General features: G+C 41.1%; 2 protein-coding genes and 1 pseudogene across 4 annotated transcripts; 1 reads left to right on the top strand and 2 right to left on the bottom strand.

Annotated features, from left to right (window-relative positions):
* Positions 1-313: 313 nt before the first annotated feature.
* Positions 314-6444, top strand: LOC135588151 (histone-lysine N-methyltransferase, H3 lysine-9 specific SUVH1-like). Of its 3 annotated transcripts, none has more exons than XM_065080142.1 (3): positions 314-652; positions 1399-3618; positions 6087-6444. In XM_065080142.1, the coding sequence occupies exons 1-2, from the start codon at positions 487-489 to the stop codon at positions 3570-3572; spliced, it is 2340 nt and encodes a 779-aa protein (XP_064936214.1). In that variant the 5' UTR covers positions 314-486; the 3' UTR covers positions 3573-3618; positions 6087-6444. The 3 variants fall into 3 exon arrangements, with proteins under 3 accessions (XP_064936214.1, XP_064936215.1, XP_064936216.1); XM_065080143.1 differs by having other exon boundaries at positions 515-760; XM_065080144.1 differs by having other exon boundaries at positions 515-789.
* Positions 6445-7076: 632 nt separating this feature from the next.
* On the bottom strand, positions 7077-16788 carry LOC103995164 (zinc finger CCCH domain-containing protein 40). Its single transcript, XM_009415690.3, has 4 exons — positions 16629-16788; positions 15307-15576; positions 8905-9128; positions 7077-8028 (listed from the first exon to the last, which is right to left on the bottom strand). Exons 1-4 carry the CDS (start codon positions 16731-16733, stop codon positions 7200-7202), a joined length of 1428 nt encoding a protein of 475 aa, XP_009413965.2. The 5' UTR covers positions 16734-16788; the 3' UTR covers positions 7077-7199.
* A 1197-nt stretch (positions 16789-17985) lies between these two features.
* Positions 17986-24104, bottom strand: LOC135680373 (GATA transcription factor 20-like; annotated as a pseudogene).
* Positions 24105-24292: the final 188 nt, after the last annotated feature.

The following is a 24292-nucleotide window of genomic DNA, read 5'->3' as shown; positions in this document are numbered from 1 at the left end:
GAGATGTGGTGCATTAGATTTACTTATCAAAAGTTAACTATTTCAAATCTTATCCAATTAATTTTGAGAATATCTCAACTTTTGACTGTCAATAATAAGATCTTGGGATTGAATTTTGTCAAAAGAAATTGGAATCAGTTCAAATGAGTTCATGTGCATATTTTGACAAAAAAAGATCAATATAATACATCATATTTGCCACATGAATTTGCTAAAATTGCCTAAAATTGAACCTTCTATTATGGTCAAAATATTACTTTATGTCTTAACCTTAATTTTTGTTCTTGCAGCAGATACGATTCGACGGCTGGGATCGCTTGGGTATGTATTTGGGTCGACGTCCGCTTCCCCATTTCGCTATCGAAACAAGGATCCGAGAAGATCTAAGGGCTGCCGGGGCTGCCACGATAGCACGGACGTGGTCCCTACCTTTTTCGCCCTTCTCTCACGCTCCGTTTAGGTTCCGACAAGAGGAGAACAATAAAGATGCGAAGGGGGAAGGGAGCGACCAAACCCCGCTCCCAGACCTCCAGGTGCAAAAGGCGAAGAGAGAGATGCGAGCAAGAGGAGCCGAGACCGCCCGAGGTCTGTGAGGATTGCTGCATCTCTACCCGTAGCCTACGATCCTTGACCTTGCTACTGGTTGTTACCGGTAATCGGTTCTTCGATTAGTGTCCCTTTTTCTCCCAGTTTGCTGCTGTCTTGGACCACTATTATAGCGAGAGATTTGGTCGAGGAATCTGCTTCCGCTGTCGAATCTGTGAGCTCTCTTTTGTGTCGTTGCGGCAAGTTAGTGCTTTTTGTGCTTCCGAGCTTTTCAAGATTCGATTTTGATCGACTTCTGGGATTTCCGTTGGCTTGCTCGAAGATCCCTAAGGGTTTTCGTAGATGTTCTTTTGTTAATTCTTTGCTGCTTCTACTGCTTTGATGTCTTTTGTCAAATGCTTTTAGCTTGTTTTTCTTTTATTCCCTTTGTCATAGCTTGTTAGCTTCTAAACATATAGCTGCAAGTATGTCTCCGCTCCAAAAGCAGTCGTCTTGCCTTCTGAAGTTGGATAAAGAACCTTTTTCTGTTTTGTTTTCTTTTCCTTTGTATTCTTTAAGTGATGTTGGCTTATTTGCACTTCTTAATCGAGTTCATAGTAGTTCATTCTGTTAGGAAAAAGGAACTTTTTCTTCCTAGCTTTTCGAAGTTCGATTTTGATGAACTTAGCGGTTTTCCTTGGCTTGTTCAAAGATCGCTAAGATGTTTTGCCTCGCTGTTATTTTATTAGTTCTTTCTTACTCCTGATTTGGCGTGCTTGTAGCTTATTTTGTTCTTTATAGTAGTTCATGCTGTTATAAAGAGAAGGGAAATTACCTGAGTACTTCATTAAATTGGTTCTTCTTGTTCTGCAGCTTCCAGTGTTTTGTTTGCCATGGAAAGGCATTCCAATTGCACTCCTTCGTCCAGTGAAAATGGGGTCTTGGATGTGAAACCACTACGATCTTTGGCTCCGATGTTCCCTGCACCATTCGGCTTCAATGCTATTACACAGTCAACTGTCCCACCCTTTGTTTGTGTCACCCCCTTTGGCTCATCCCCTGCTGGCTCTGATTCATCATATCCTTCAGGAGTCCCACCGGCGTTCCCCCCTTTCAGCTTTCACGAAGCTCCCAACCAAAAGCCATCAAACCCTGACCCTGTCTCCTTTGCTACTCGTGTTGTAGATACTCATGTTGCAATGACGCCTGGTGCTAATGGCTCTCTGCGGGCCTCTCCATTCTCCACTTCTGCCAAGACACCAACCTCCGGTACTTTTTGGACACCATCAGTGACCAATGTTTCCATAGATGAGGATGAGGACCCTTCTCTTGATGACAATATGCCAGCATCAGGCAGAAAGACTAAGAGGGCAGGACGCCAAAGTAGCAACCAGGCGGGCAGCTCAGGGACAGATGTCAAGCGCAAACGACCTAATAAGAGTCTGAACACTGAGCTTCCCCTATTGCCCTCTTCATCAAACCACCCCAGGGAGTCTGTGGAGATTGTCCTCATGACCTATGATGCACTTCGCAGGAGGCTTCTGCAGTTGGATGAAGCAAAAGATGTAAACAGGCGCCAAGATCTGAAGGCTGGGGCCATCATGTCTGGTAAGGATCTCAAGGCTAATGCAGGAAAGAGGATCGGACCTGTCCCAGGAGTTGAAATTGGGGATATTTTCTATTTTAGGTTTGAGATGTGCTTGATTGGATTGCATGCTCCTAGTATGGCCGGTATTGATTACATGACAGCTAGTTTTTCTGACAAAGATGAGCCTGTTGCCATTTGTATTGTCTCGGCTGGTGGTTATGAGAATGAAGATGATGATGTCGATGTTTTAATTTACAGTGGCCAGGGAGGTAGTGGTAAGCATGATAAGAAGCAACCAGATGACCAGAAACTGGAAAGGGGTAACCTTGCTCTCGAAAGAAGCTTGCACAGGAAGAATCAGATCCGGGTTGTACGTAGTACCAAAGATGTTAGCTGTCCAACTGGCAAAATATACATCTATGATGGTCTTTATAAGATTGATGACTCATGGGTCGAGAAAGGTAAGACAGGATTCAATATTTTCAAGTACAAGTTGCTGAGAGAACCAGGGCAGCCTGATGGAATTGCGGTATGGAAAATGATCCAGAAGTGGAAAGAGAACCCATCATCTAGAGGCAGAGTCATACTGCCTGACATATCATCAGGTGCAGAAAACATACCTGTTTGCCTTATCAATGATGTTGATGATGAGAGAGGTCCAAACCATTTTGTATATGTAACCACCGTTAAACATTTGTGTCATACTATCTCAAAGAAGCCTTTAGAGGGTTGCATGTGCCTTAGTGTGTGTCTCCCTGGTGATACCAACTGCTTTTGTGCACAACAAAATGACGGTGATTTACCATATAATTCGATGGGGCTTCTTGTGAGACGGAAGCCTCTGATTTATGAGTGCAGTGTTTCTTGTCAATGCTCTTTTAATTGCCGAAATAGGGTGACCCAAAAGGGAATTAGGCTCCACTTTGAAGTTTTCAGGACAAAGGACCGTGGTTGGGGTCTACGTTCCTGGGACCCTATCAGGGCAGGTACATTCATTTGTGAATATGCAGGCGAGGTTATCAGTAAAACCAGAGTTGAAGATGATGGTGAAGAAGATGAGTATATTTTTCAAGCGACATATCTTGGTGAGAAAGCTTCCAGATGGAATTGTGGGCCTGAGTTACTAGAAGATCCAGATATAAATAACTCAAATGAGGTGTTTAGACCATTTCCTATTACAATAAGTGCAAAGAATTCAGGAAACATAGCACGTTTTATGAATCATAGCTGCTCGCCTAATGTCTTTTGGCAACCAGTTCTATATGATCATGGTGATGAAGAGTATCCACATATAATGTTCTTTGCAATCAAACACATTCCTCCCATGACTGAACTGACATATGATTATGGTCTGCATGGAGATGAAGCTGGTCAACAGAAAATTGGAACTGGCTTTATATCGCAGAGAGCTAAGAAGTGCCTGTGTGGATCTCCAAATTGTCGAGGCTATTTTGGCTAATTTTGAGCAACAATATTGAGTACATAAGCATCTACCTGCTCTCAAGGTTAGGGGCTGCTTTCTGTTGTTTGTTCTTTCCGGTGATATCATGCATCTTGGTAATCTTGCTGAACTAGATAAATAAGTAGTCACCTCATTGTCTCGCATTATCCTTGTAATTTTATTTATGGCAATTATTGGCTTTGTTTTTTGCCTCATGTTGTTGAAAAATCTAATTAGTCAGTTGGATTGCTATCTACATATGAGTTCAAGAAGACTTGATAATGAGCTGGTAGGATTTTTTAATACATTGTAAACAGGGAATATGCTTTATAAATAAATGGGTACACATTTTCTTAGAAAAGCTGATCTTTCCCTCCTTCCTGACTAGTTTCCATTTCAAGCCTCTTCCCTGATGGATGACATGTGACACCTTTTCTGATCACGATGAAGATAACTGCATCCGGGGGAGGATATTGTTTTAGGATAGCAATGAGGGGTTTCGTGTCCTTGTGGGGAGGTGATTGAAATTAGCTACAACCTATAAGTTCACCATTGTAAATTTGATTTTTATGGGTACAACTTGCTCAAAGATACTGTACTCATTACCTCAGTCATCTAGAATTCTTGACATTGCATAATTAGCAACTTAAGGTCACACGTTAACATACTCTATTTAATTATCTTGCATCTTCATAAGGTAAAATGCAGTAGGAGTAAAATTAGAGAACAGAACAAACATGCAACTCCAATGATAAAAGCTTACATTTGTTTGTATCAGAATATATTTTCAGATGTCAAAGCATCATAAATAGGATAAACTTTCAATTACTGTGTATACCTTCATATTTTGCTATGGCATTCTTACCAAATGTTGTAATTTATTATTTAAGAATGCTTTTTTCTTAATTATGTCTTTTTGAACTCAAAACTATATTCCAATTAGTTAGACAAATGAAGTCAGAGCAGCAGTGATATGTTTGCTGTATGTTTTAATATATGGAAGAACCTTGATATGCCATTTGATAATCATGGGAGTCAAAATATGTACAAAACACAAATACTGATGTGCTACAATATCTCTCCTTGTGTCTATAAGGGTTGGGCTGGGAGTTGGGTTTAAGCTTGGCTCATATGATATGGCATCTGGTTCAGCCTGTCATGTCAAACTTAATAAAAGCTCAGTGCTTGGTACAGGCCTGTACCTTGCAGCCCCTTCATTGTCCATCCAGCCACCACGAGGGAAATATTAGAATGGTGCATTTTATCATTCACGGCCAACCTATCATCAGTCCTCCTGGAAGTTATCTTTCCTCTCAGTGGAGTGCCTTTATTATCAGAGTCATATATGGAAATTTTGAAAAATTCTACTGGCACCATAATCATCCTCTTTCTTTGGACCTCAATGATGACATCAGAGTTTGCGTAAAAGTTTTCACTTGGTTGAGGTTGCTTCCACTCTTGGCTTCTCTGCCTTTGATGGCATAATAGACCATTAAAGGGGTGTCATCCTCCATTGGTGGAGCTCCTCCAGCTGCAATATCAAGGTTGTCGCTGTAAAACAAACAATGACACTGGTTAGAAGGGCTGCGAAGTGTAGAAAGATCAATGACATTAGGATAAGTAATGGGTGAGACATCCTGGGACTGATTTATGTGATTCTGGGTGAGCATGATCAGAACCTGAGACCATGTCAGACCAAAAGACTATTTGGGTTGATGACACAAAAGCGTAAAGAAAGCTGGCCTTCGCCAGGGCTTCCGTCGGCTCATAGCCAGCTCTTGTGGGAAACCATGAAACTAGTCATTGCTAATTCTTCTTGTAGCTTTTGTATATTTGCTATCATCAGCATGTTTCATTGTTTAGAGGCATCTGTATTGCTGCCACATTAATTTCCTTCCCAAGCAGAGGTCACGCTGACTGAAAGCCTTGGGAGGTAGTCAGAAGGAATCGAGTTAGACAATTTCCTTCGGGTTACAGCTAGAACTTCTATTAGAAAATTTCTTGTCCAATATATTACCTTATTTTTAGTAATTTCATTGAAGAAAATAGAAAACATATGGATTTGGTCTCCATTAAAGAATTTCCTATTTGAAAACATCTTGTGTCTCCCTCCTGTGTTCTTTTAGGCCTTCAAACCCTAGTACATCATGATCAGGGCACAAAGATTGGCTGTCAAAAGAGGCCTATCGGCTGTGGCTCATTCTCTTTATTTGTTTAATATTAGTGAACTTGTTTTACACTAAGATGAATAATTCAGGTACTGTGGGTTATCTTGATCCTTACTATAGAACAATAATCTTAATTTAGTATCGAGATTGCCAAATGTTGGTCAGCATTACCAACAGAATTACTAGGTTAATTTACCTTCATTGAGAAAAATTAATGGTAGGGTGGATGCTAGATTTAAAATTAAAGATATGTGCACGTTCTGATCAAGCTCTTAGTCTTGTAAATTCTAGATTTTAAATTTTCGAAAGAAGTGCACATTTGATGAATGATTTTTAACTTGTGATTTGGGTCTTTCTTTTCCAGTTTGTTGTGCTGATACCTTTGATGCATATGATGGGAGATGGTGTTCGAGAGGCTGTGGCATCGTCGTCGTCATAGCTTTGTGGCATTGTGACCTTTTTGAATGTCAGCAAATTTTAGGCAGGGGCAGATACAGTGTAGACTACTGACTGCAGATTTTGTTATATGTATTCACCACATGGTTGCCTTTAGGATGCACTGTGCAGGAAGTATTACTGCTGCAGTGAAACATTGGTGCCCGACATGCTCTGGAATTATGTTAGGCATTGTAGAATGTTGAGGGATGCATTCCCGCTTAGTGCCTCCATGTACAACATTATTGGTAGTTCAAGTTTAAACTTAGTTTCTTTTTTGGGGCAAACAGAGTCTGGTAATTGCATGGCGCAGGTGATTTTTTCTGCAGTTTCGACTTCTCCCCGGTGGTTTCGGGGAGCTTTCAGTTGCTTCAACAGATCTGATACCATAGGCGATTGAGCTGGTTTCCTCGCCAACTCAACCACAACATTCTCTTTGTTTACTTGAACTCATTTTTTCCTATTTTCGATGCAAAGACAAGTGGTGACCACAGAATTATTTATCAGCTAAAAAAGTTAATATATTTCATTTTAAAGATGATTGATGTTGAAATGGTACAGCACATTGGGCTTGTCTTGCCTGGGAATTTTGTGGCATCAGTTCGCTGAACAGTGAAGTACTGCCAATTCATGAGAGAGAGAGAGAGAGAGAGAGAGAGAGAGAGAGGCTCAACAACAACTAAAGTCTGTGGTGGGCGATAAATACTGAAGGTTTCAAAATCCGGTTAATATTGAACATGATCTTCTGATACAGAGTCATTAACGTACTATATTGATCCGTAGATTATAATACCAATACTGGATCGAGATATAAAACCTTGTTTTGAATGCAGGTCTGGTGATCATATCATGGACGACTTACCCAATGTGGTGACAACACAAGCTTAATAGTTCCTGCATGCTTCATTCACAACCAACCTCAAAAACCTTCTTGATGCACACTGCACTTAAGCTCAATACAAGTTCATATTCCATTTCAATCCTTCATCGACAGTGATCTAGAAGAAGAAGAACAAGAATCACAAACAAAGGGATGTCAACTCTAAGATGGTCCAGGAGGGCCTTGAGTGTACTGCTGCACTGCAGGTTGTGGTGCAGGTGGTGGTGGCGGGCGTGGAGCCATCATTGGTGGGTATGGAGGGTACTGCTGATATGGCGGTGGCAGTGGGGCCATGTACCCGTATGGTGGATAATATGGCGGCCGGTACTGACTCCCTTGGGGATGTGGAGGAGCCATGGGAAAAGCATGCCCGTGAAGATTTGGTGCTTGCTGCTCTGGCTGCGTCTCCGACCCACTTTTGTTGTTGCTACCTTCTTGTGTCGGGACTAGCGCGCCCATTCTTTGAGGATCGGTGGATGGGTAGAATGTCCGTGCAGCTTGCGGTGGCGCGGGAATGTTGAAGTAGTTGAGGGGAGGCTGCTGGTGGTTCTCGGTGCCAGGTGGTAGCGGCTGATGGTTGCTCTGCTGCTGAGATATGACAGCCCTTGGAAGCAGCCCGGCATGTGTGACAACCCCCTGTCTTCCGGCATCATCATCCTGTGCCTCTCCCTCTGGTTTTGAGGCCTGTGGTCTTCCCCACATCAGCTTTAATCTGAGACCCTTTATGACAAGCTTGTTAGCAAGTTCCTCTGCGGCTTTTTCAGCAGCATCTCTTGTTGTGTAAGTTACAAATGCACATGCTCGCTGGAGCACCATCCTGATGGATTCGATCTCACCATGGGCATAGAAGTGGTCCCTCAGATCCTGCTCGGAAATACGGGCGTCTAGGCCACCAACATATAGGGTCTTTATACTCTCATCCTCTGGGGGATTTAGAGAAGGCATCTCACCAGCCTTGCTTAAAAGCTTCTGAGCAACAGGATCATTCACTCTGAATTCAAGAAAAAGAATGTCATTACAATCAATTCATCTGTTCAAAAGAAATAAAAAATGTCACTCGAACTAAATAGGTCTCTACAGACTAGGGTGAGAATGCAAATTGCAGATGGAATGATGCAGTGCTGCCTGAACAAACTCCTGATTCAGATGCTATATACTTAATTCTACTTGAAAAGTGAAATCTCTAACCATTCTCTAGAGCAAACTAAACCTAAACTAGAAACACTTGCTATCCCCGGGAATCATGTACTACAAAAAGGCAAATCCCACAGGATAAACTGGATAAGAAATGCAACAAACCTCTATTTAGTAGAGATTGTACCTAAATCAACATATCTGGTTCTAATATTTTTCTATCATATCTTTTGTTTTAAAGGGAATTTTTGACAATGAAAGTACCACAAATAACATCATGATGCAGATTGCTATAACGGAAAACAATCTGAAATATTAGAAGTATAATATAGATATAGCAAAGACTGCAATTTACTCCAATTGACTAGAAATAACTAGTGAAATGACCCATCAATAGGCCTAATGAAACATATACTGGTCTAATAACATGGTAAAACTGAACACTAATACCAAATCAAGTTGGCACATACCAGGCATTATACCACTGTACCATGGCAATTGATACCTAGCAACAAGAACAAGAACAATAATAAAACTATAAGTCCCAACTATTTGAAGTCGGCTATATGAATCTTTTGCTGCCATTTTGATTTGTAAAAAGCCAGCAATTGATGCCTTGAATAGGTAAATTATTGGTAATGTAGATATCAATTGTGTTGACTTCCAGATAAATTTTCTCCACTTGTGCTGCATTATTGCTTACATTAAACATAGAGTTAGCCAGTATACATACCCATAATATCTATCCTTTATATTCTGCTGAGATAATTCACCAATTTCAGGCATCTCATGTCGATATGGACATTCAGCTCCACGAGTGCATTCACCACGCAAATAGAAACTACAAACATGGGCTCGATTTCTTTTATAGTATGGTGTTGTCCTTTGAAGCTTTAAGATGGTGTCGTTTGGAAGCACTTTTCCATACGAAGATTCGTAATCTATGCCAGCTCTGGCCTGTAAAAAGAAAATTTCAGCAGAGACTAACACAAACAACAAGTAGGGACAATATACTGTTGGATTGGTGTGACAAGAACAAAGAATAACATATCACTAGCTAATACCACAAAAACAAGCAATAAATATATGCGTAACATAGTAGCGAGATTATTAAGAAGCAAAAAATGCAAGCAAAGAAGCAATATTGGCAGCTGATGAGAAGACAATCTACAGTAAGCTGTTTAGAGCAGAACTATGGGCTCAACTCCAGCTTGCATCCTATTTATGAATAAATTAAGTTGTTAATTAGCTAATTTACTAACTAGTTACAGTTGTATTAACCAAGGTTCGCAATATCGTACCGTACCGACGTTTCGACGTTCGTTCAGTACGGTACGAAATGGTATACCGAGTGGTATACCGAGCGGTATACCCCTCGGTATACATACATATATATATATATATATATATATATATATATGCATACATATATATATATATATAACTCGGTGACGTCGCTTCGACGACGTCGCTTCGACGACGTCGCTTCGACGACGTCGCTTTGGCGACGTCACCTCGTATATATATATATATATATATATATTATTTTTTTTTCGTTTCGCTCGGTAGTAGACGGTCCGCATACCGGTATGCCGTCGGACCGGTACATACCGCCTATACCGGGCTGACACGGACTTAGCTGGTTTTGCCTAAGTCGTGCGGCACCCTCGCGCGTCCGTCCGCAAAGGTCAGTCTCCCCGAAGCCTCCCATTGTCCCTTAGGACCAACAAAAGAGAGAACGGGTTAAAGAGAACGCCTCAATCGGGATCCACAAGCAAACATGTCCGAAAAACACTTCATAGACAATGCAAATTACAAACAGACTTTACAAGCTCTGAACAGTGGCACAACAAAGGGTAAAATGGTCCATTACAGACCGAAAAGCTCTCGCGCGTGTCCACATGACACAACCTTTATTTACAAGCCTAAAGAGACCACCAACCTAACTAAAATGGGACTATTAAGCCTTCGGCCGCCCCTCTACATGTTGTACAAGGCATGAACATGCCAAAAGACACGGACACACATAAGCATTACATCGAACATCTTGTTTAGAAGTTTGTCCGTGACATTCTCCCCCACTTATCCCTTCGACGTCCTCGTCGAAGCCTTTGTAAACACTGCAACTCTTCGCCTTTGCTGAGTCTTCAATCTTCTACTCCAGCTGCAATGCGCCTCCTGGCTCCCAGCTGCTCTCCGCTGCTGTTTTTGAGTAGTCGAACCTTTGATCCGCCATGCTGCTTCAACTCGCCAATGACTCTAACTTTGGTGTGGGGTTGGCTGAGTTGTGTTGATCCTTGTCGATTCTTGCGGATCCGCCAGATGAAGGAAAAGACTATCCTTACTGCGCCAGTCTCTCAAAAATTTCTTATGCTGCTTGAACTGGGTGGATGCTTGTTGGAGCTTTAACGAGCATCGTCTCGCAAACTTCTGAAGTTTTAGGTCCTTCCTCCACAAAATCTGCTCATTGACTCTTCTTTTAGTTAGTTGTCACATCCAAGTAGGTTCGCATCACTTCCGCTTTCGATTGGCATTTCGTTGGGAAATGAAGCGGACAATCTACTCTCAGTAGCACTGATCACCGTTGGTGAGGATTTGACAACTATTGTCTTCCATTATCTTCGAAGGGTCTTTGAACTTGTGCAGAGCTCCTCTGCTGGATAGATAAGAGAATTGGGGTACTCGGTTTCGTCCATTCTCTTAAGAGTTGAGAAGGCAAAGGTTACTTGACTTCGCCCGCCTCCTCGAGGTTGTACTTCATGCATCGAGCTGGTTACTGGCCTTCGCCTGCTCTTTGCTCACACTTCTGAAGCACTTGAAGTGTTTGCACTCCTTGCGTTGAGTTAGCTACTATGATTCACCTTCTCAATGCCATTGAACTTCTGGAATGCAGGAAGTTTTCACCCCAACTTGGAGTAGTTCTTTGATAGATGAGGTCGCCTCTGGGATTGTACCGTCTTCTCCATCAACCCTGCCGCCTACTCCACTGAGTAGCAAAGGTACAGCACCGCGTACTGCCTGCTTCGTTCCTTAGTCGTGCACTCTTGCATGACCCGAAGTCCTTCACTTACGGCTATCTTGATGAGAAACTTGTTGACACCGGTCTTACGAAGTTTCTTGGCCTCTGCCCTTCAGCCTTGTCTCGGTACTTGGAGATTGCCTCTGCATGCTCCACCTCCTCGGCCCCTTTCACGACCAAGCGCTCTCCCTCCGTGAGAGCAAGGGATCAATGACTTTCACGGAAGTCCCGCCTCTGCGGTACCATGGCGCTGCCATGCCCATGGCACTACTATCCGTCGCCTCGCCTCTGAATCCCTTTTCTTCACAATCAGTAGATATGTCTCCGTGGCACTCCTCTGAGTCCACCTCCATTCTAACTGATGCTTGATTTTGGGTAGCTAAGTCCCTCTGGACTCGTCGTCGCTTCCTCGCCCCTTTCGACCCCCTGCTTCAACACCTCTGTGTTCTCCAAGCAGACTGTTTGGTCGATGGAAAGACAGATTGCAACTCCCATGCATGGCCTCTGCCATCACGTTGTAGGGTTTGCACCGATTCTGTTCTCCTTAGCTTCCTTGGTAGCAACGTTCGCTTACTCGACCTTGTCCTCTGACTTGTCGGGCTCCCTTAAGCGAATATGAGCTCTGGAGCAGTCCAACTCTCCAGCTGCTTCGATCATACCTTTGCATGATCAAGTTCCTCCCATGGAACTCACTGGTACTTGCATTCGAACTTTTTCCCTTGGTGGAACCCAGCCCCCATATGTTGATGACCAAAGCTTTCATCCGAAGCAAAATTCGATGCACGCACGGAAGACCCGCCTCTGCGGTACCATGGCCTTCACTCCTTGAATCCATAGCCCTTCTTGCCGTCGTGTTGTTCACCGAAGTGGAGCTCCCAGTAGCTCCCGATCATACCTCCATATGATCTAGTCCCTCACGGGTCAAGATTGTATGTATCGCATTGCCACGAACTGTTCCACCACGATCCGCTGCACCATGTCGCCTCCTGGTGACATCTTCATTGCATTCTGATCCCTGTGGAATAAACTCGAATTGTGAACCCTCCATGTGTGGCCTCTGCCAATACATCGCAGGGTCTCTTCCACCTTCGATTTTGTTCGCTCCTTTGGCAATCGACCTTCATCCACCCACTCTCGGGTCACACATAGATGAAGCACCGCTCTAGGACAGTCCGTCGCCTAGTAGCTCCCGAAGTCCACCGACTTTACTGTAATTTGTGCACCATTGTCTGGATCCTGGGCCTCTGCCCCTACCAGCACAATCTCCGCTGCGCACCGCTTCCTTCATGGCAACTTGATTGGCAACACTGTGGCATATTCTTCAAGAGTACCTGCCTCTGCGTCCTCTTGCCCCGTGCTAAGGTCTTCTGAACTCAACTTCGCCTCTGCAAATTGAGTCACCTTAGTTCCTCCATCAAATGCTCTTCCGAGATAAGGTGCATGTGCCCAGAAGCTCCCTTCGTCTTTGGCACCATGCAAGATGAGTCCACTCCGTCAGAATGAAGGACCCATGGAACAACATGATCCTGCTCTTGCCTCTGCAAGAGTTCATGTCCTTGACCTCTGTCTAAGGAAAGCACTATGCCTCTGCTCCATGTTCCAACTTCTCTGCTAGCTCCCTTCATGCGGCTTGGGTACTTCGCCAAGTTACACCCAAGTTGCTCAGCTCCTCGTTTTTGCATTGAGTCGATGGTGGCCCTCGCGCCCACCATTCCACAAGTCAGCCCTCCCTTGAGTCCGATCTCTACATCGACTCCAAGTGTGCCTTCATTTAAGTTGCTTTAGGTCGCTCCCCCACTTGATCTCGCAATGCATCCACCAATGCATTCTCTCGAGCGAGATCATGCGACAACTCCTCGCTGCTTGCTCGGTCCATTGAGCTTCGTGAAGTTGTTGTTTGTGAGGTACTCCTCCTCAACATGTGAAGTCCGTATCACATGATTCTCCCTCTGGAGAGCCGAGACTTATCCCTCATGGATAACTGTCCCGTTGGAGCAACATCTCTCTTCGTTTCGGAGACCACCATCCCCTTGGACTACTCTGATCTGCTGAACAAACTGTGCATTGTTCTGCCTCTTGCAAACGCACTTGCTAGATTGCGCCTCCACGTCAATACAGCCACCGCTGCACCCCTCAAGGCCTAGCAACATGTTGAACTCGTTGCACACTTCAGCCTCCTTCGGACGTATCCTTCGCATGCCGAAGAGAAAGTTTCAATGCTCCATGGCGCCGAGTCTCGACCGCCTTGGGATGGCCACGAACATTCTATCGTCCGCATACAAGCCCATGCATGAGTACCGAATTCTTCGAGTTAGCAATTCCCCTCACCTCTGTGAGCTTTGCACAACTCTTTCGGTCGCTGAGCAACTCATTCCACTTTGCATGGTCTCATCCTTTGCCAAGCGCCTCGCTTGCCTTGAGCACCATCAAGTATAGTTGTCAACGTTGAGCCGTAGCTCAAACTCAGCCATCCCAACCTTTGTGCGCTCCGCATTCTTCCAAGCTTGCCTGTTCTCGTGGTGCCTCTTGCGCGAAGGGTTGGCCATTCCTCTGAATGCCAATGTTAGATGCCCGCTCCTCTGAGCGACTCTTTTCCCTACATCTCCATGCCCGTTTTCCCTCAAACGGTCGCGCGTTGCTGACTGCCCTCAACGCAGCCCCGCTAGGTCCCCCACGTTTGCATGTCAAGTGTTTCTATGAGTGCTTGTCCCGCTCTGATACCATATGACACGGACTTAGCTGGTTTTGCCTAAGTCGTGCGGCACCCTCGCGCGTCCGTCCGCAAAGGTCAGCCTCCCCGAAGCCTCCCATTGTCCCTTAGGACCAACAAAAGAGAGAACGGGTTAAAGAGAACGCCTCAATCGGGATCCACAAGCAAACATGTCCGAAAAACACTTCATAGACAATGCAAATTACAAACAGACTTTACAAGCTCTGAACAGTGGCACAACAAAGGGTAAAATGGTCCATTACATACCGAAAAGCTCTCGCGCGTGTCCACATGACACATCCTTTATTTACAAGCCTAAAGAGGCCACCAACCCAACTAAAATGGGACTATTAAGCCTTCGGCCGCCCCTCTACATGTTGTACAAGGCATGAACATGCCAAAAGACACGGACACACATAAGCATTACATCGAACATCTTGTTTAGAAGTTTGTCCGTGACAGGGCGGTATCATTCGGTATTGCCTACCTTGGTATTAACTAATTTTAGAAACCAAATTACTGATTAATTTTTTTATTTTTTTATTTTAATCATAAACGTACATCATGACTTATTCTTATGTGTCACTATGTTTCTTTCTAAAGGATGCACAACCCGATACACTAGGCTTTTGCCGTTGCTGACTTGGAGGATCAACATAAGCAACATTATCCTTACAAATACAAAGACTGTTTCGACGATTTGAACCTTGGTCAACCCAATTGATAAGAAGCAACCTTAACATGGTGCCAAGACTTGTTCCATTCCACCCTTCAGTTACATTTCTCTTCTAATCTACCAACTGAAAAGAACAAAGGGATGCCCAAGTAATCTAAGATCTCTCCCTTTGTTTTCAGTTCAACTTGCATATCAGGCTTGATCATCATAAAAGCACTTCAATCTACAGGAAAACCCCTTTGGGCTTTGAAGACATGATGTGGCGGACATGAAAAATACTCATGTATTCTACTGAGTCAAATTAAATCAACTAATCTGTTTTAAGGACTTTCTGTTTTCTGGAAGTGCTTGAACTTTCACACAACTAGATTAACTCCAAATGCCAGCCAATGAATCAAAATTATAAAAAGGTCTAATTCAAGTTGACTATTTATACCCCACAAGTTAGCTATTCTACCAGCCACTACAATTAAACAAGGTAAATGTTTACAAAATCCACTTGTACCAGAAAAGCAGATAATAAAGTACACTGCAAGCAATAGGTACAGTAAACAACATTGATAAAGCATACATGACATGGAGTCCAGGTGAATGAATAAAAAGCACTAGAAAACAAACACACCAGTGTTGGCCAGGCAGAGAAACAAACACACACTCCACAGAAGAAAACTGAAACAAAATAATCTGATGTGAATGGCAAGCAAAGGAACAAAAAAAGTGACTATCATACCCTGCGGTCATGTTCTTCAGCAAAATACTCTCTATTCACATCACTCTTTGGGATGGCATCATTAGAATTGATAGCGAGGGCAGTGTCCCGAACTTGAACTGGTAGACCATATTCAAGATCAAGGACACACACCTGGCAGACATTCTTCAGCTTACAGCATGTCTGGCAGATCTCTGTCTTCTTGTACCTTGCATCACGTCCAGGCCTCCATCTGAAGACGGTAAAAGGCCGTTTGCAGATCTTACATTCCTTGTCATAATCAGCCTTTGTCTGAACAATGAGAAAGAAAAAAGCCACTGAAGAAACACATTTCCAATTACACAATAGACAGTTAAACAAGACCATAATATAGAAGACGTGGTCCACAGTGCAAGGACACCCGCACTTTTCCTCCATTAAAGTTTTTAAAATTATTTCAAATTTACAATGGAAATATATGAACCCGATACATATTGGTGGCAACCTACATTCCCACCCCCAAGTAAACAACATGCTATAAACATGGAAAAACTCAAGGTACAAGTTATTTCTTACTTAAGGATGTACTTCAACCACCATAATAACCAAAACAGCCACAAGTTTTATTCATTCTTAGCAGTGGCAACAACAAAAAATCGATAACAAGCCAAAACCAGGAACGAGGGAATCATTTGAAAGAACAGAAAAAGGGTTCTGTGTACTCTTCTATTAGTAGTGTGGGTTTCTAGTACTACGTTTGGACGGCAAAGTTAACCAAAGCCAAGCACATAAATAACCTTGGAACTTTAGCATCAGCAGAGAACCTCAGATTCCACTTCACAATGCGGACCACATCAGAGATCCAAATGAAAACAGTACAGGAAATAACATACTCCTCAACCAAAACCTCACCCGAATAGCAACAATAGCCCCAATCCAGCGCAGCAACTGTCGGATCCAAACCTCAAGTTGAGGGAGCGGAGCAACATATGAAGCATCATCCTGATCGAGAATCTAACTAAACCAAAGGAGACTCTCCAAAATAGCCTTAAAATGTTACACGCGAAACAAGATCAGGATTTGCGGTCTCGTTACCAACCTTAAGAAATAGGCTTCCAAAAGAGTCTAATCTTTAACCCGAAACCTCACAAAGTAAGATCTCGTACTTAAGAGATCAACCGACTCATATCCCCTTGACCTAAACATCTTGAATCGCTCGGAGATTATAACCTATATTTCCCTCAGACGGAATCATTGGAGTTCCTCCGAAAAAACATAGATTCGTCTACGAAAAAGAGCAAGAGAAACCAATCGAGCGGCACAATGAAGGAGGAATACGAATTCAAGATATGGATCGAGCATACCATTCGGATGTAAGGGTTGTCGCCCAGGCAGGACTCGCAGATGATGGGGAAATCGGAGCGCTCCCATCCGTCGGCCTGCGCGTCCCTCAGCAGCCGGTGCGCCATCGGGGAGAGAGAGAGAGAGAGAGGGCGAATTATGATGTCACGTGATGTGGAGACTACAAGGGGCTCAAAAGAGATCAAATCGAAGTGAACTCGACCCGAATAATTTAGGCCGGCCCAGATTCAAAATCCTATCGGGCCCAAACTCCAAGTAACCCGACCCGTCACACTTTTATCACATTTTTGTTCGCATAAAAATGGCAAATGATGATTTCGTTTCTAAAACATTTCTAAAAATTAATCGAGATGGAAATAGTATCACTTGTCTCACTCTGTCCAGTCCTCATACATATATTCTTTATTAATTTATAAATATAACTAAAACTATATACAATGATTTACCCATATGTTATTCACGTTAGGATGGGGCAAAAATAATATTATCATCTATTTTATTTCTTACATTAATGAGTATCTCATACACTGACAATATTCTATTTTTCACTCTTAATGTCTTTCTTTTTTTAATAGCTAAAATAATAATTATAAGATGATGTCAAGACTTTATGATCAGCCTATATATATATATATATATATATATATATATATATATATATATATATATATATATATATATATATATATATACCATTCGATATTGCTATAAAAAACCAATTTTGCAAGTATAAAACTACTTTGCTAATTTCTTATTATTCATTTTAGGAGTCTTTTTTATAATCATTCTTATTATTTATTACTAAAAGATTGAAAACAGAAACAAATAAATTACTTATATATAATTTTATTTGAATTTGTTTCTATTTTTAATCTTTTAGTAATGAATAATAAGAATGACCATAAAAGAAAAATCTCAAATGAATAAATTAGCAAGAGTAAACAGTTTCATACTTGCAAAGAACGTTTAAAACACCCTCATAAATTAAATCCAATAGAAGTGGGCTTCAACACAATGGAAAAATGACAAGCCCGCTTGTTAATTAGGCAGTAATCCATCACTGATTCTTACTAGTTATTTAACTTCTTACTCTGTGAAGCAACTTTGCATTTAAAATGTGATCCTTTGCATGGCTGGACTTGTCATCACTGGTGAAAGCCTGGATAGAAAGATAAAGAGAGACCAGAGAGTAAGGTGAGTACAAGACAATGTCAAGTAGTTTTAATTCATCAACATGAGACAAACACCATGAGAAGATATATGGCAAAGGCAAATGTATGGTACTCTCTAAGATCGTAATAAATCAAACAAGCACAAGAGTTCACTCATAATTATTAGTCTCTCAAACCAGAATTCCTCTTATGAGGAGGATGAGTCATGGCCATTGGCAGTGTTCGCAGGAGGCAGCTGCTCAGCTACAGGCACAGAAGCTCCATTCTGAGGAGAGAAAGAGTTGGTGACAGCAACTGGGAAGAAGAAAGCCAGAAACAGGTAGAAATTGCAACTTTGGGCAGAAAATGAACTCTAATTTACTTAAAGGCACCATTCACATGACATAGCTCTATGTGCATACATCCCACAGCATTGTGATGGTAATTGTGACATCCAAAAGGAGAAAAGTCAATCAAACGACTTTGAGGCTTTGTGTAAGCAATAAAGTTCATTAGATGAAAATAAAACAACTTACCACTTCAATTCCTTCTGACGTGCCGCTTTGTGTAAGCAAAGATGGATTTTTCGAGAGGTCCCTCAATGTACCCTGCAGAATCCAGAATAAGGATCAAATAATTCAAACATCAGAAGTTAACAGATGATAAATGCCAATTCTTCACAGTGCTTCAAAGAAGCTCTGTTACTTTATGCTTCCTCGCATATACAACACAAAGGAAACTTAAAGATTCTGTTCTATATTTCATATAGCATCTCAACACACATTATAAAAAATACATTCAAAACACACAAAAGGCATCATAAAATATAATTCGTCTCTCAAAACTGTATATCCAAAACAAACATAATATCAATTTATACAATCATCACAAGGCTGGAAACAGAGCATAAAGATAGGGCTGGGAATTGATTCAGACCAATCCAATGCTTCACAATCTAATTTAATCCAATTATGATTGATGTCCAGTCTAAAAATTTAATCCAACTGCCATCCAAATCTCTTCTCCAGAAATTCAATTCGTTTGCCACTGCCATCAATGGTGGGAGGAAACAAAGGCATGTGGCCATTGGAGGTAGTAGAAGAGAGGAAAAAAAAGGAGGTGAAGTAGCGGTGAACGCCAATCTGATTTGGGCTAATCAAATCTAATGGTAATCAGTTGAAATTCACCAGTCTAGGCTGAGTTAACCAATCTTCCCATTTTGTCAACTTCAACAATAAAAAGGGAGTGTAAGGTCTGCAAGGTGACAAAAAAGCAACTGTGGTTGTGTTTGTTGATGCCACAATGTTCATGTTTCCTAGTGCAAGAGGCAAAGATGAAAGATTCGTGAGAGAGAGTGAGGAGAAGAGCATCTCTTAGCCACTTCAGAAAATAGAAATAACATTTCAAAGAAGGGAGATGTTACGGGCATTGTTGTCTCAAGCATGCACCTTGCTTACCTAGCCTCCTGGGCAAGGCAAGCCAAACCAATGGTGTCCCTACTGCATCAAGTCAAAGCCACTTTATCAGGAAAGCCATTTGTGCTTAGGTTCTAGGTAAAGTATGCGACTAACTTAAAACATAGGCTGCTGATTAACTTGACATATCGACACATAAGTTTTCCTAATCCAAATCCCATAATGCCCTAAGATGTGGGTAGGAGAAAAAGATGGATCATCTGCAGATAACTAGACATTGTAGACAGCCACTGGAGATCAACGGATGATCGACGTTGACCAACATATAGTCAATGTTTAATAATTTTCTATTCCTTCTCTCTCTAATGAAGCTGTCTAGTTGTTGCTGCTTGGCCAGCTAGTGGAGGCAAATGTTGTTGCTGCTTGCTTGATGGCCATGGTAATTTCTGCTTCTTACACAGCAACGGCTGTCTTGCTTGCCCAAACAATAAAGATGTAAGCATTTACCAAATTTGTTGGTCAGTGACTCCTAATTATTCTGCTACAGTATTTCTTTTGCTTTAATAAATGCTGCTTCTTTATTTTTTTTTCTCAAGCTATTCTATTAGTTCAAACTTTAAAGTTCCATAACTCTAGTTCTCGTTAAAGTTTCTTTTTAATTAAAGTAGTGCCTTGCTTCACTCAGGTTTGCACTTTTATTTACACCTCTTGCTTTTGAGCAGTCATGAGACTTGGTATCTTGAGTTCACCTCGTGTCTTTGACAACAAAGTTGGCAGTCTTTTAAAAAAGTCCTGTTCTTTCCCATCTCTGCATTACACAATGCTTCACCTATATGGTAATTAAAGAGGCACCAATGCTAATTATTCTAGTCTATCTCTGCATTACCCAATGCTTCACTTGTATGGTGATTAAATAGGCATCAAAGCCTCAATGGGTCCATCACCATGTTCAAAGCTCTAGATAGGCCACTTTGGCATTTTTTTCTACAATGGATCTTTTACAGCTCTTCAGTGGGGTAGTATTTTTTATTACATAATTAAATTTATTTCATAATGTGCATTATAAGTTATTCTTCAATGTTTTTCATTTTACCTTTTATATTTTAGTTCCAATTTATATGTTGTGCAGCTGTGTAAATATACAAAGGTAAAAAGAATCTTATAGCGTATATAATTTATGTTTTCTCAAATTTACTTTTATATTTTTCATTTTGATGTGTTTACAATCTTTATTTTTCAGTTGTTTTCATAGCCAACCCTGATCCACTAATAAGATCTTCAGTGGGGCAGTATTTTTTATTACATAATTAAATTTATTTCATAATGTGCATTATAAGTTATTCTTCAATGTTTTTCATTTTACCTTTTATATTTTAGTTCCAATTTATATGTTGTGCAGCTGTGTAAATATACAAAGGTAAAAAGAATCTTATAGCGTATATAATTTATGTTTTCTCAAATTTACTTTTATATTTTTCATTTTGATGTGTTTACAATCTTTATTTTTCAGTTGTTTTCATAGCCAACCCTGATCCACTAATAAGATCTTCAGTGGGGCAGTATTTTTTATTGCATAATTAAATTTATTTCATAATGTGCATTATAAGTTATTCTTCAATGTTTTTCATTTTACCTTTTATATTTTAGTTCCAATTTATATGTTGTGCAGCTGTGTAAATATACAAAGGTAAAAAGAATCTTATAGCGTATATAATTTATGTTTTCTCAAATTTACTTTTATATTTTTCATTTTGATGTGTTTACAATCTTTATTTTTCAGTTGTTTTCATAGCCAACCCTGATCCACTAATAAGATCCAGTCATACCCTGATAGTAAATCCCCAAAACAATCCTGATCCTATAAAGCTTGGCAACCCCAACTCTTAACCATATCACTTTTACCTTCGACTTACTGTTACATGCCTGCATCCACATACTTCAAAAACAATCTGTTCTTGAAGCAGTCACAACAGTTCATAAAATAAGTGAATATAGCCGATGATATCCACATGCTACAGCTAGCAAAATCTCCAAATGAACTCAAATTTAATACTTTCCCATCAATGATTCTCTTTAGCAAGCTGAATTCACATGATTTATCAACATATAATGGATAGCGCAATACATTTTTCCATGATGATCAAAAACACAATTATATGTAAACAAAAATTACCAAACATGAAATATAAGACACTTTGTTTGTTTAAAACCATGCCCTTCATATTCAGCTGAAGACTTGCTAACCAAGATTCAAGATCTGGTGGGAGTGCCACTGTGGCACAAAGTACTTGCTGATCACAGGTTCATACAATATGTATACTATGATGTTGTTCTCCTAGCATAAGCCAATGCCACGCATTAAGATCTACGTAAAATGATAATTTTGTAGCACCGTGTCATTTTATGCGGTGCACTAGCATGCTATAAAATAAACTGGCAGGAACCAGCACATGTTCATACATGGTGTGCAACAGGTTGTCATGAACTGACAGCATGGTCAATGGAAGAACTTGCACATTTAAACCACCCCAGATTCTGTGGCATGATATGCAAATACTTGAATCTAAGAACCAAAAGGGAACATCAAAATTTTCTTACATGCACAATAGAAACTAAGTCTGCTACAAGTTATGGAAAAAAAATCTCGGCTTCTCAGAAAACAAAAAATAACAAAAGTTCACAGACAAGAAGGTGATTGTATAGAAGCAAAGAATAATTAGTCTGAACATTCATGAAAATATAAAAACTTCCATAACAAATTGATCAACATATAGATGTAACTACCTTATTTGCCCACATAAGTCCACAGGCATTGCATAGGGTCCTTGGTCCATCAAGTCCACGGCGCTTCATTGGTGTTTAATTTGAACTGATGCCACAATGATGACAACTGAAAATTTTCAAGGAAATGTCAATCGCAAAATCTTATGCAGCATCCTGTGATATATCTTGCATTAGAACTTAAACAATAGAATTTATGGTTGATAAATCGAAGATTATCCTGGATGCAAAAATAGAGAGATAATAAGATGAAAGATAGGAAAATAATAAGCTGAAACATACACAAGTTAGCAAGAAACTAAATAAAGTCTTTCCTTTTCAAATTGTCCCACGGGTGTTAATATATATACACACACATATTATATTACGGAGACCACAAGAAAACCAATATAATGAAAGGTTGCACCAAACAGCCATTGTTTCATTTAGAAGGATTTTGCTTTTGAATTCTCAAATAGCCATAGAAATAAAGTAAATGAACATATGCAGTTGCTGATGGAGGTCGACCTTCAATTGAACCCTAATGTTGCATTCCCTCGCAATTTGTGACACCCAAAGTTGCATCCTCAGGCTTTGATTTTGATGATCTGAACTGACCCCTGTTCCTCTGCATCCTGACAACAAGGAAAGCAACAGTAATGAAGAGCACTACATGCCAAAAGACATGCTGCAGATAAAATATCAAAAGGCCAGACTAATAAACTTAACATGGAGTTAAACAAAACATTTGTGAAATATCTGTACTGCATCATACCCAAACATCAGACCATGTGACATCTCAGAAATGCTTATGAACTACTTCCCATTTCCACCTCCTCTACCATGAACTTCGTAGCCACAGACCAAATATACATATTTGTAACAGTACATAGAACAGAAAAAACAAAGTATGTCACATTTTAGGCCCCTAAACTAAATATAATCCACAGTATCAATATCTATTGGAAAGAAACTTTCATTTTTCACATAACTAAAATGTGGACAATGGCCATTCACATTGATCATATAACTTATTTAATTCCCAAGACATGCATCTGCAATTTCAAATACAATTCACAGAATATTACCATCTATTGATGCATTGAAGAAACTAATACGAAAATTGCAGACAAACATAATAGAAAAATCACCTCTTACCTGAGGGCAACTTCTTTCCAAACAGCATACCATATCTTCTTGTCGAAATTCCGTTCTTTCCTCTACTCCCGAAACCTCAGTTGTGAAGCAACTCTGTGAGGGAAATTTGAGCGCTGTAAATAACCAACAGACAAAGCTGCAAAATTAGAGACCACCCATGTTTGCTAATCCATTAAAGATTATTTAGTCTAACAAGTACCTTATACGATGTATTCGAAGCTGATATATTTGAAGCCAAGCTACTAGTTATCCACGTCCTCCCAATAACAAAAGCACAGCTTGAACCTACAGGATAAGCAAATGTATTACTATTCTAAATTAAAAGCATTTGATGATATAAGAGGCTTTTCCTTTCACAAATGCAACCAAAAAAAAAGTACGCAAAATCTCACCTTTTCAGGGGACACCGAGTCGAACACGTATACCTCCCCATTGAAGGAGAGAGTGAGTTGATTGCTGGCGGCCGGAGGCACGATCCCCGCCTTTGGATCCCCCAAATTGCCAATATCGGGAAACGCGTCTCCCTCTATCCGCTCCTACTCGACGGCACCATCGTGACCTTCTTCCATGCCGTCGCCGCCGCCATCAATGTCCTGGTCGTGCACGTACGAATAAAACGTCCTAGCGTCGGTGGCCGCTATCAACTGGGCCTCGCCGGCGCTTGTGGCGGGCGGATGGGCCGCGGCCGGCTGCCGAACGAGGCGAGCCGCATTCAAATCCGCCGGTTGGCCGGGTTTCTCACTCATGCCTCTTTCGTTTTAGTCGAATTACACAAAGCTTAACCATCACAGACGTGAAAACCGCAGAAAAAAAAGTAACCGCGATCTAGATGATGTGCGGAATCGATCGGTTTCGGCGGAAGAAAGTAATCGGTAGATGAACAGGCACTGATCCGATTCCGTAGAAGACCATGGGAGAGTCGAATTGGAGAAGCCCCAGAATTCTCGGTGTCCGATCGGCGAAGAAGCGAAGAAGAAATTTGTACTCACGAAATCGAAACCAAGCACGGAGACATGCTGGGAGTGACGTCGCCCACCGAGGATATATAATCTGAACCGTAGAATTCGAAACGTGCGGTTGTGGGAAATTATGGACGGCACCTTAATTTATCTTTTAACGTCGGGGGTAATTACATATTACCCTTAGCTAATCTATATTGAGATCCCAATAAGAAGTTAAAAT

Source organism: Musa acuminata, chromosome BXJ1-8, assembly GCF_036884655.1.
Source record: "Musa acuminata AAA Group cultivar baxijiao chromosome BXJ1-8, Cavendish_Baxijiao_AAA, whole genome shotgun sequence".
Lineage (NCBI taxonomy): Eukaryota > Viridiplantae > Streptophyta > Magnoliopsida > Zingiberales > Musaceae > Musa > Musa acuminata.
The sequence above is the reverse complement of the archived record's forward strand: the minus strand, read 5'-3'. Positions and strand labels throughout refer to the sequence as shown.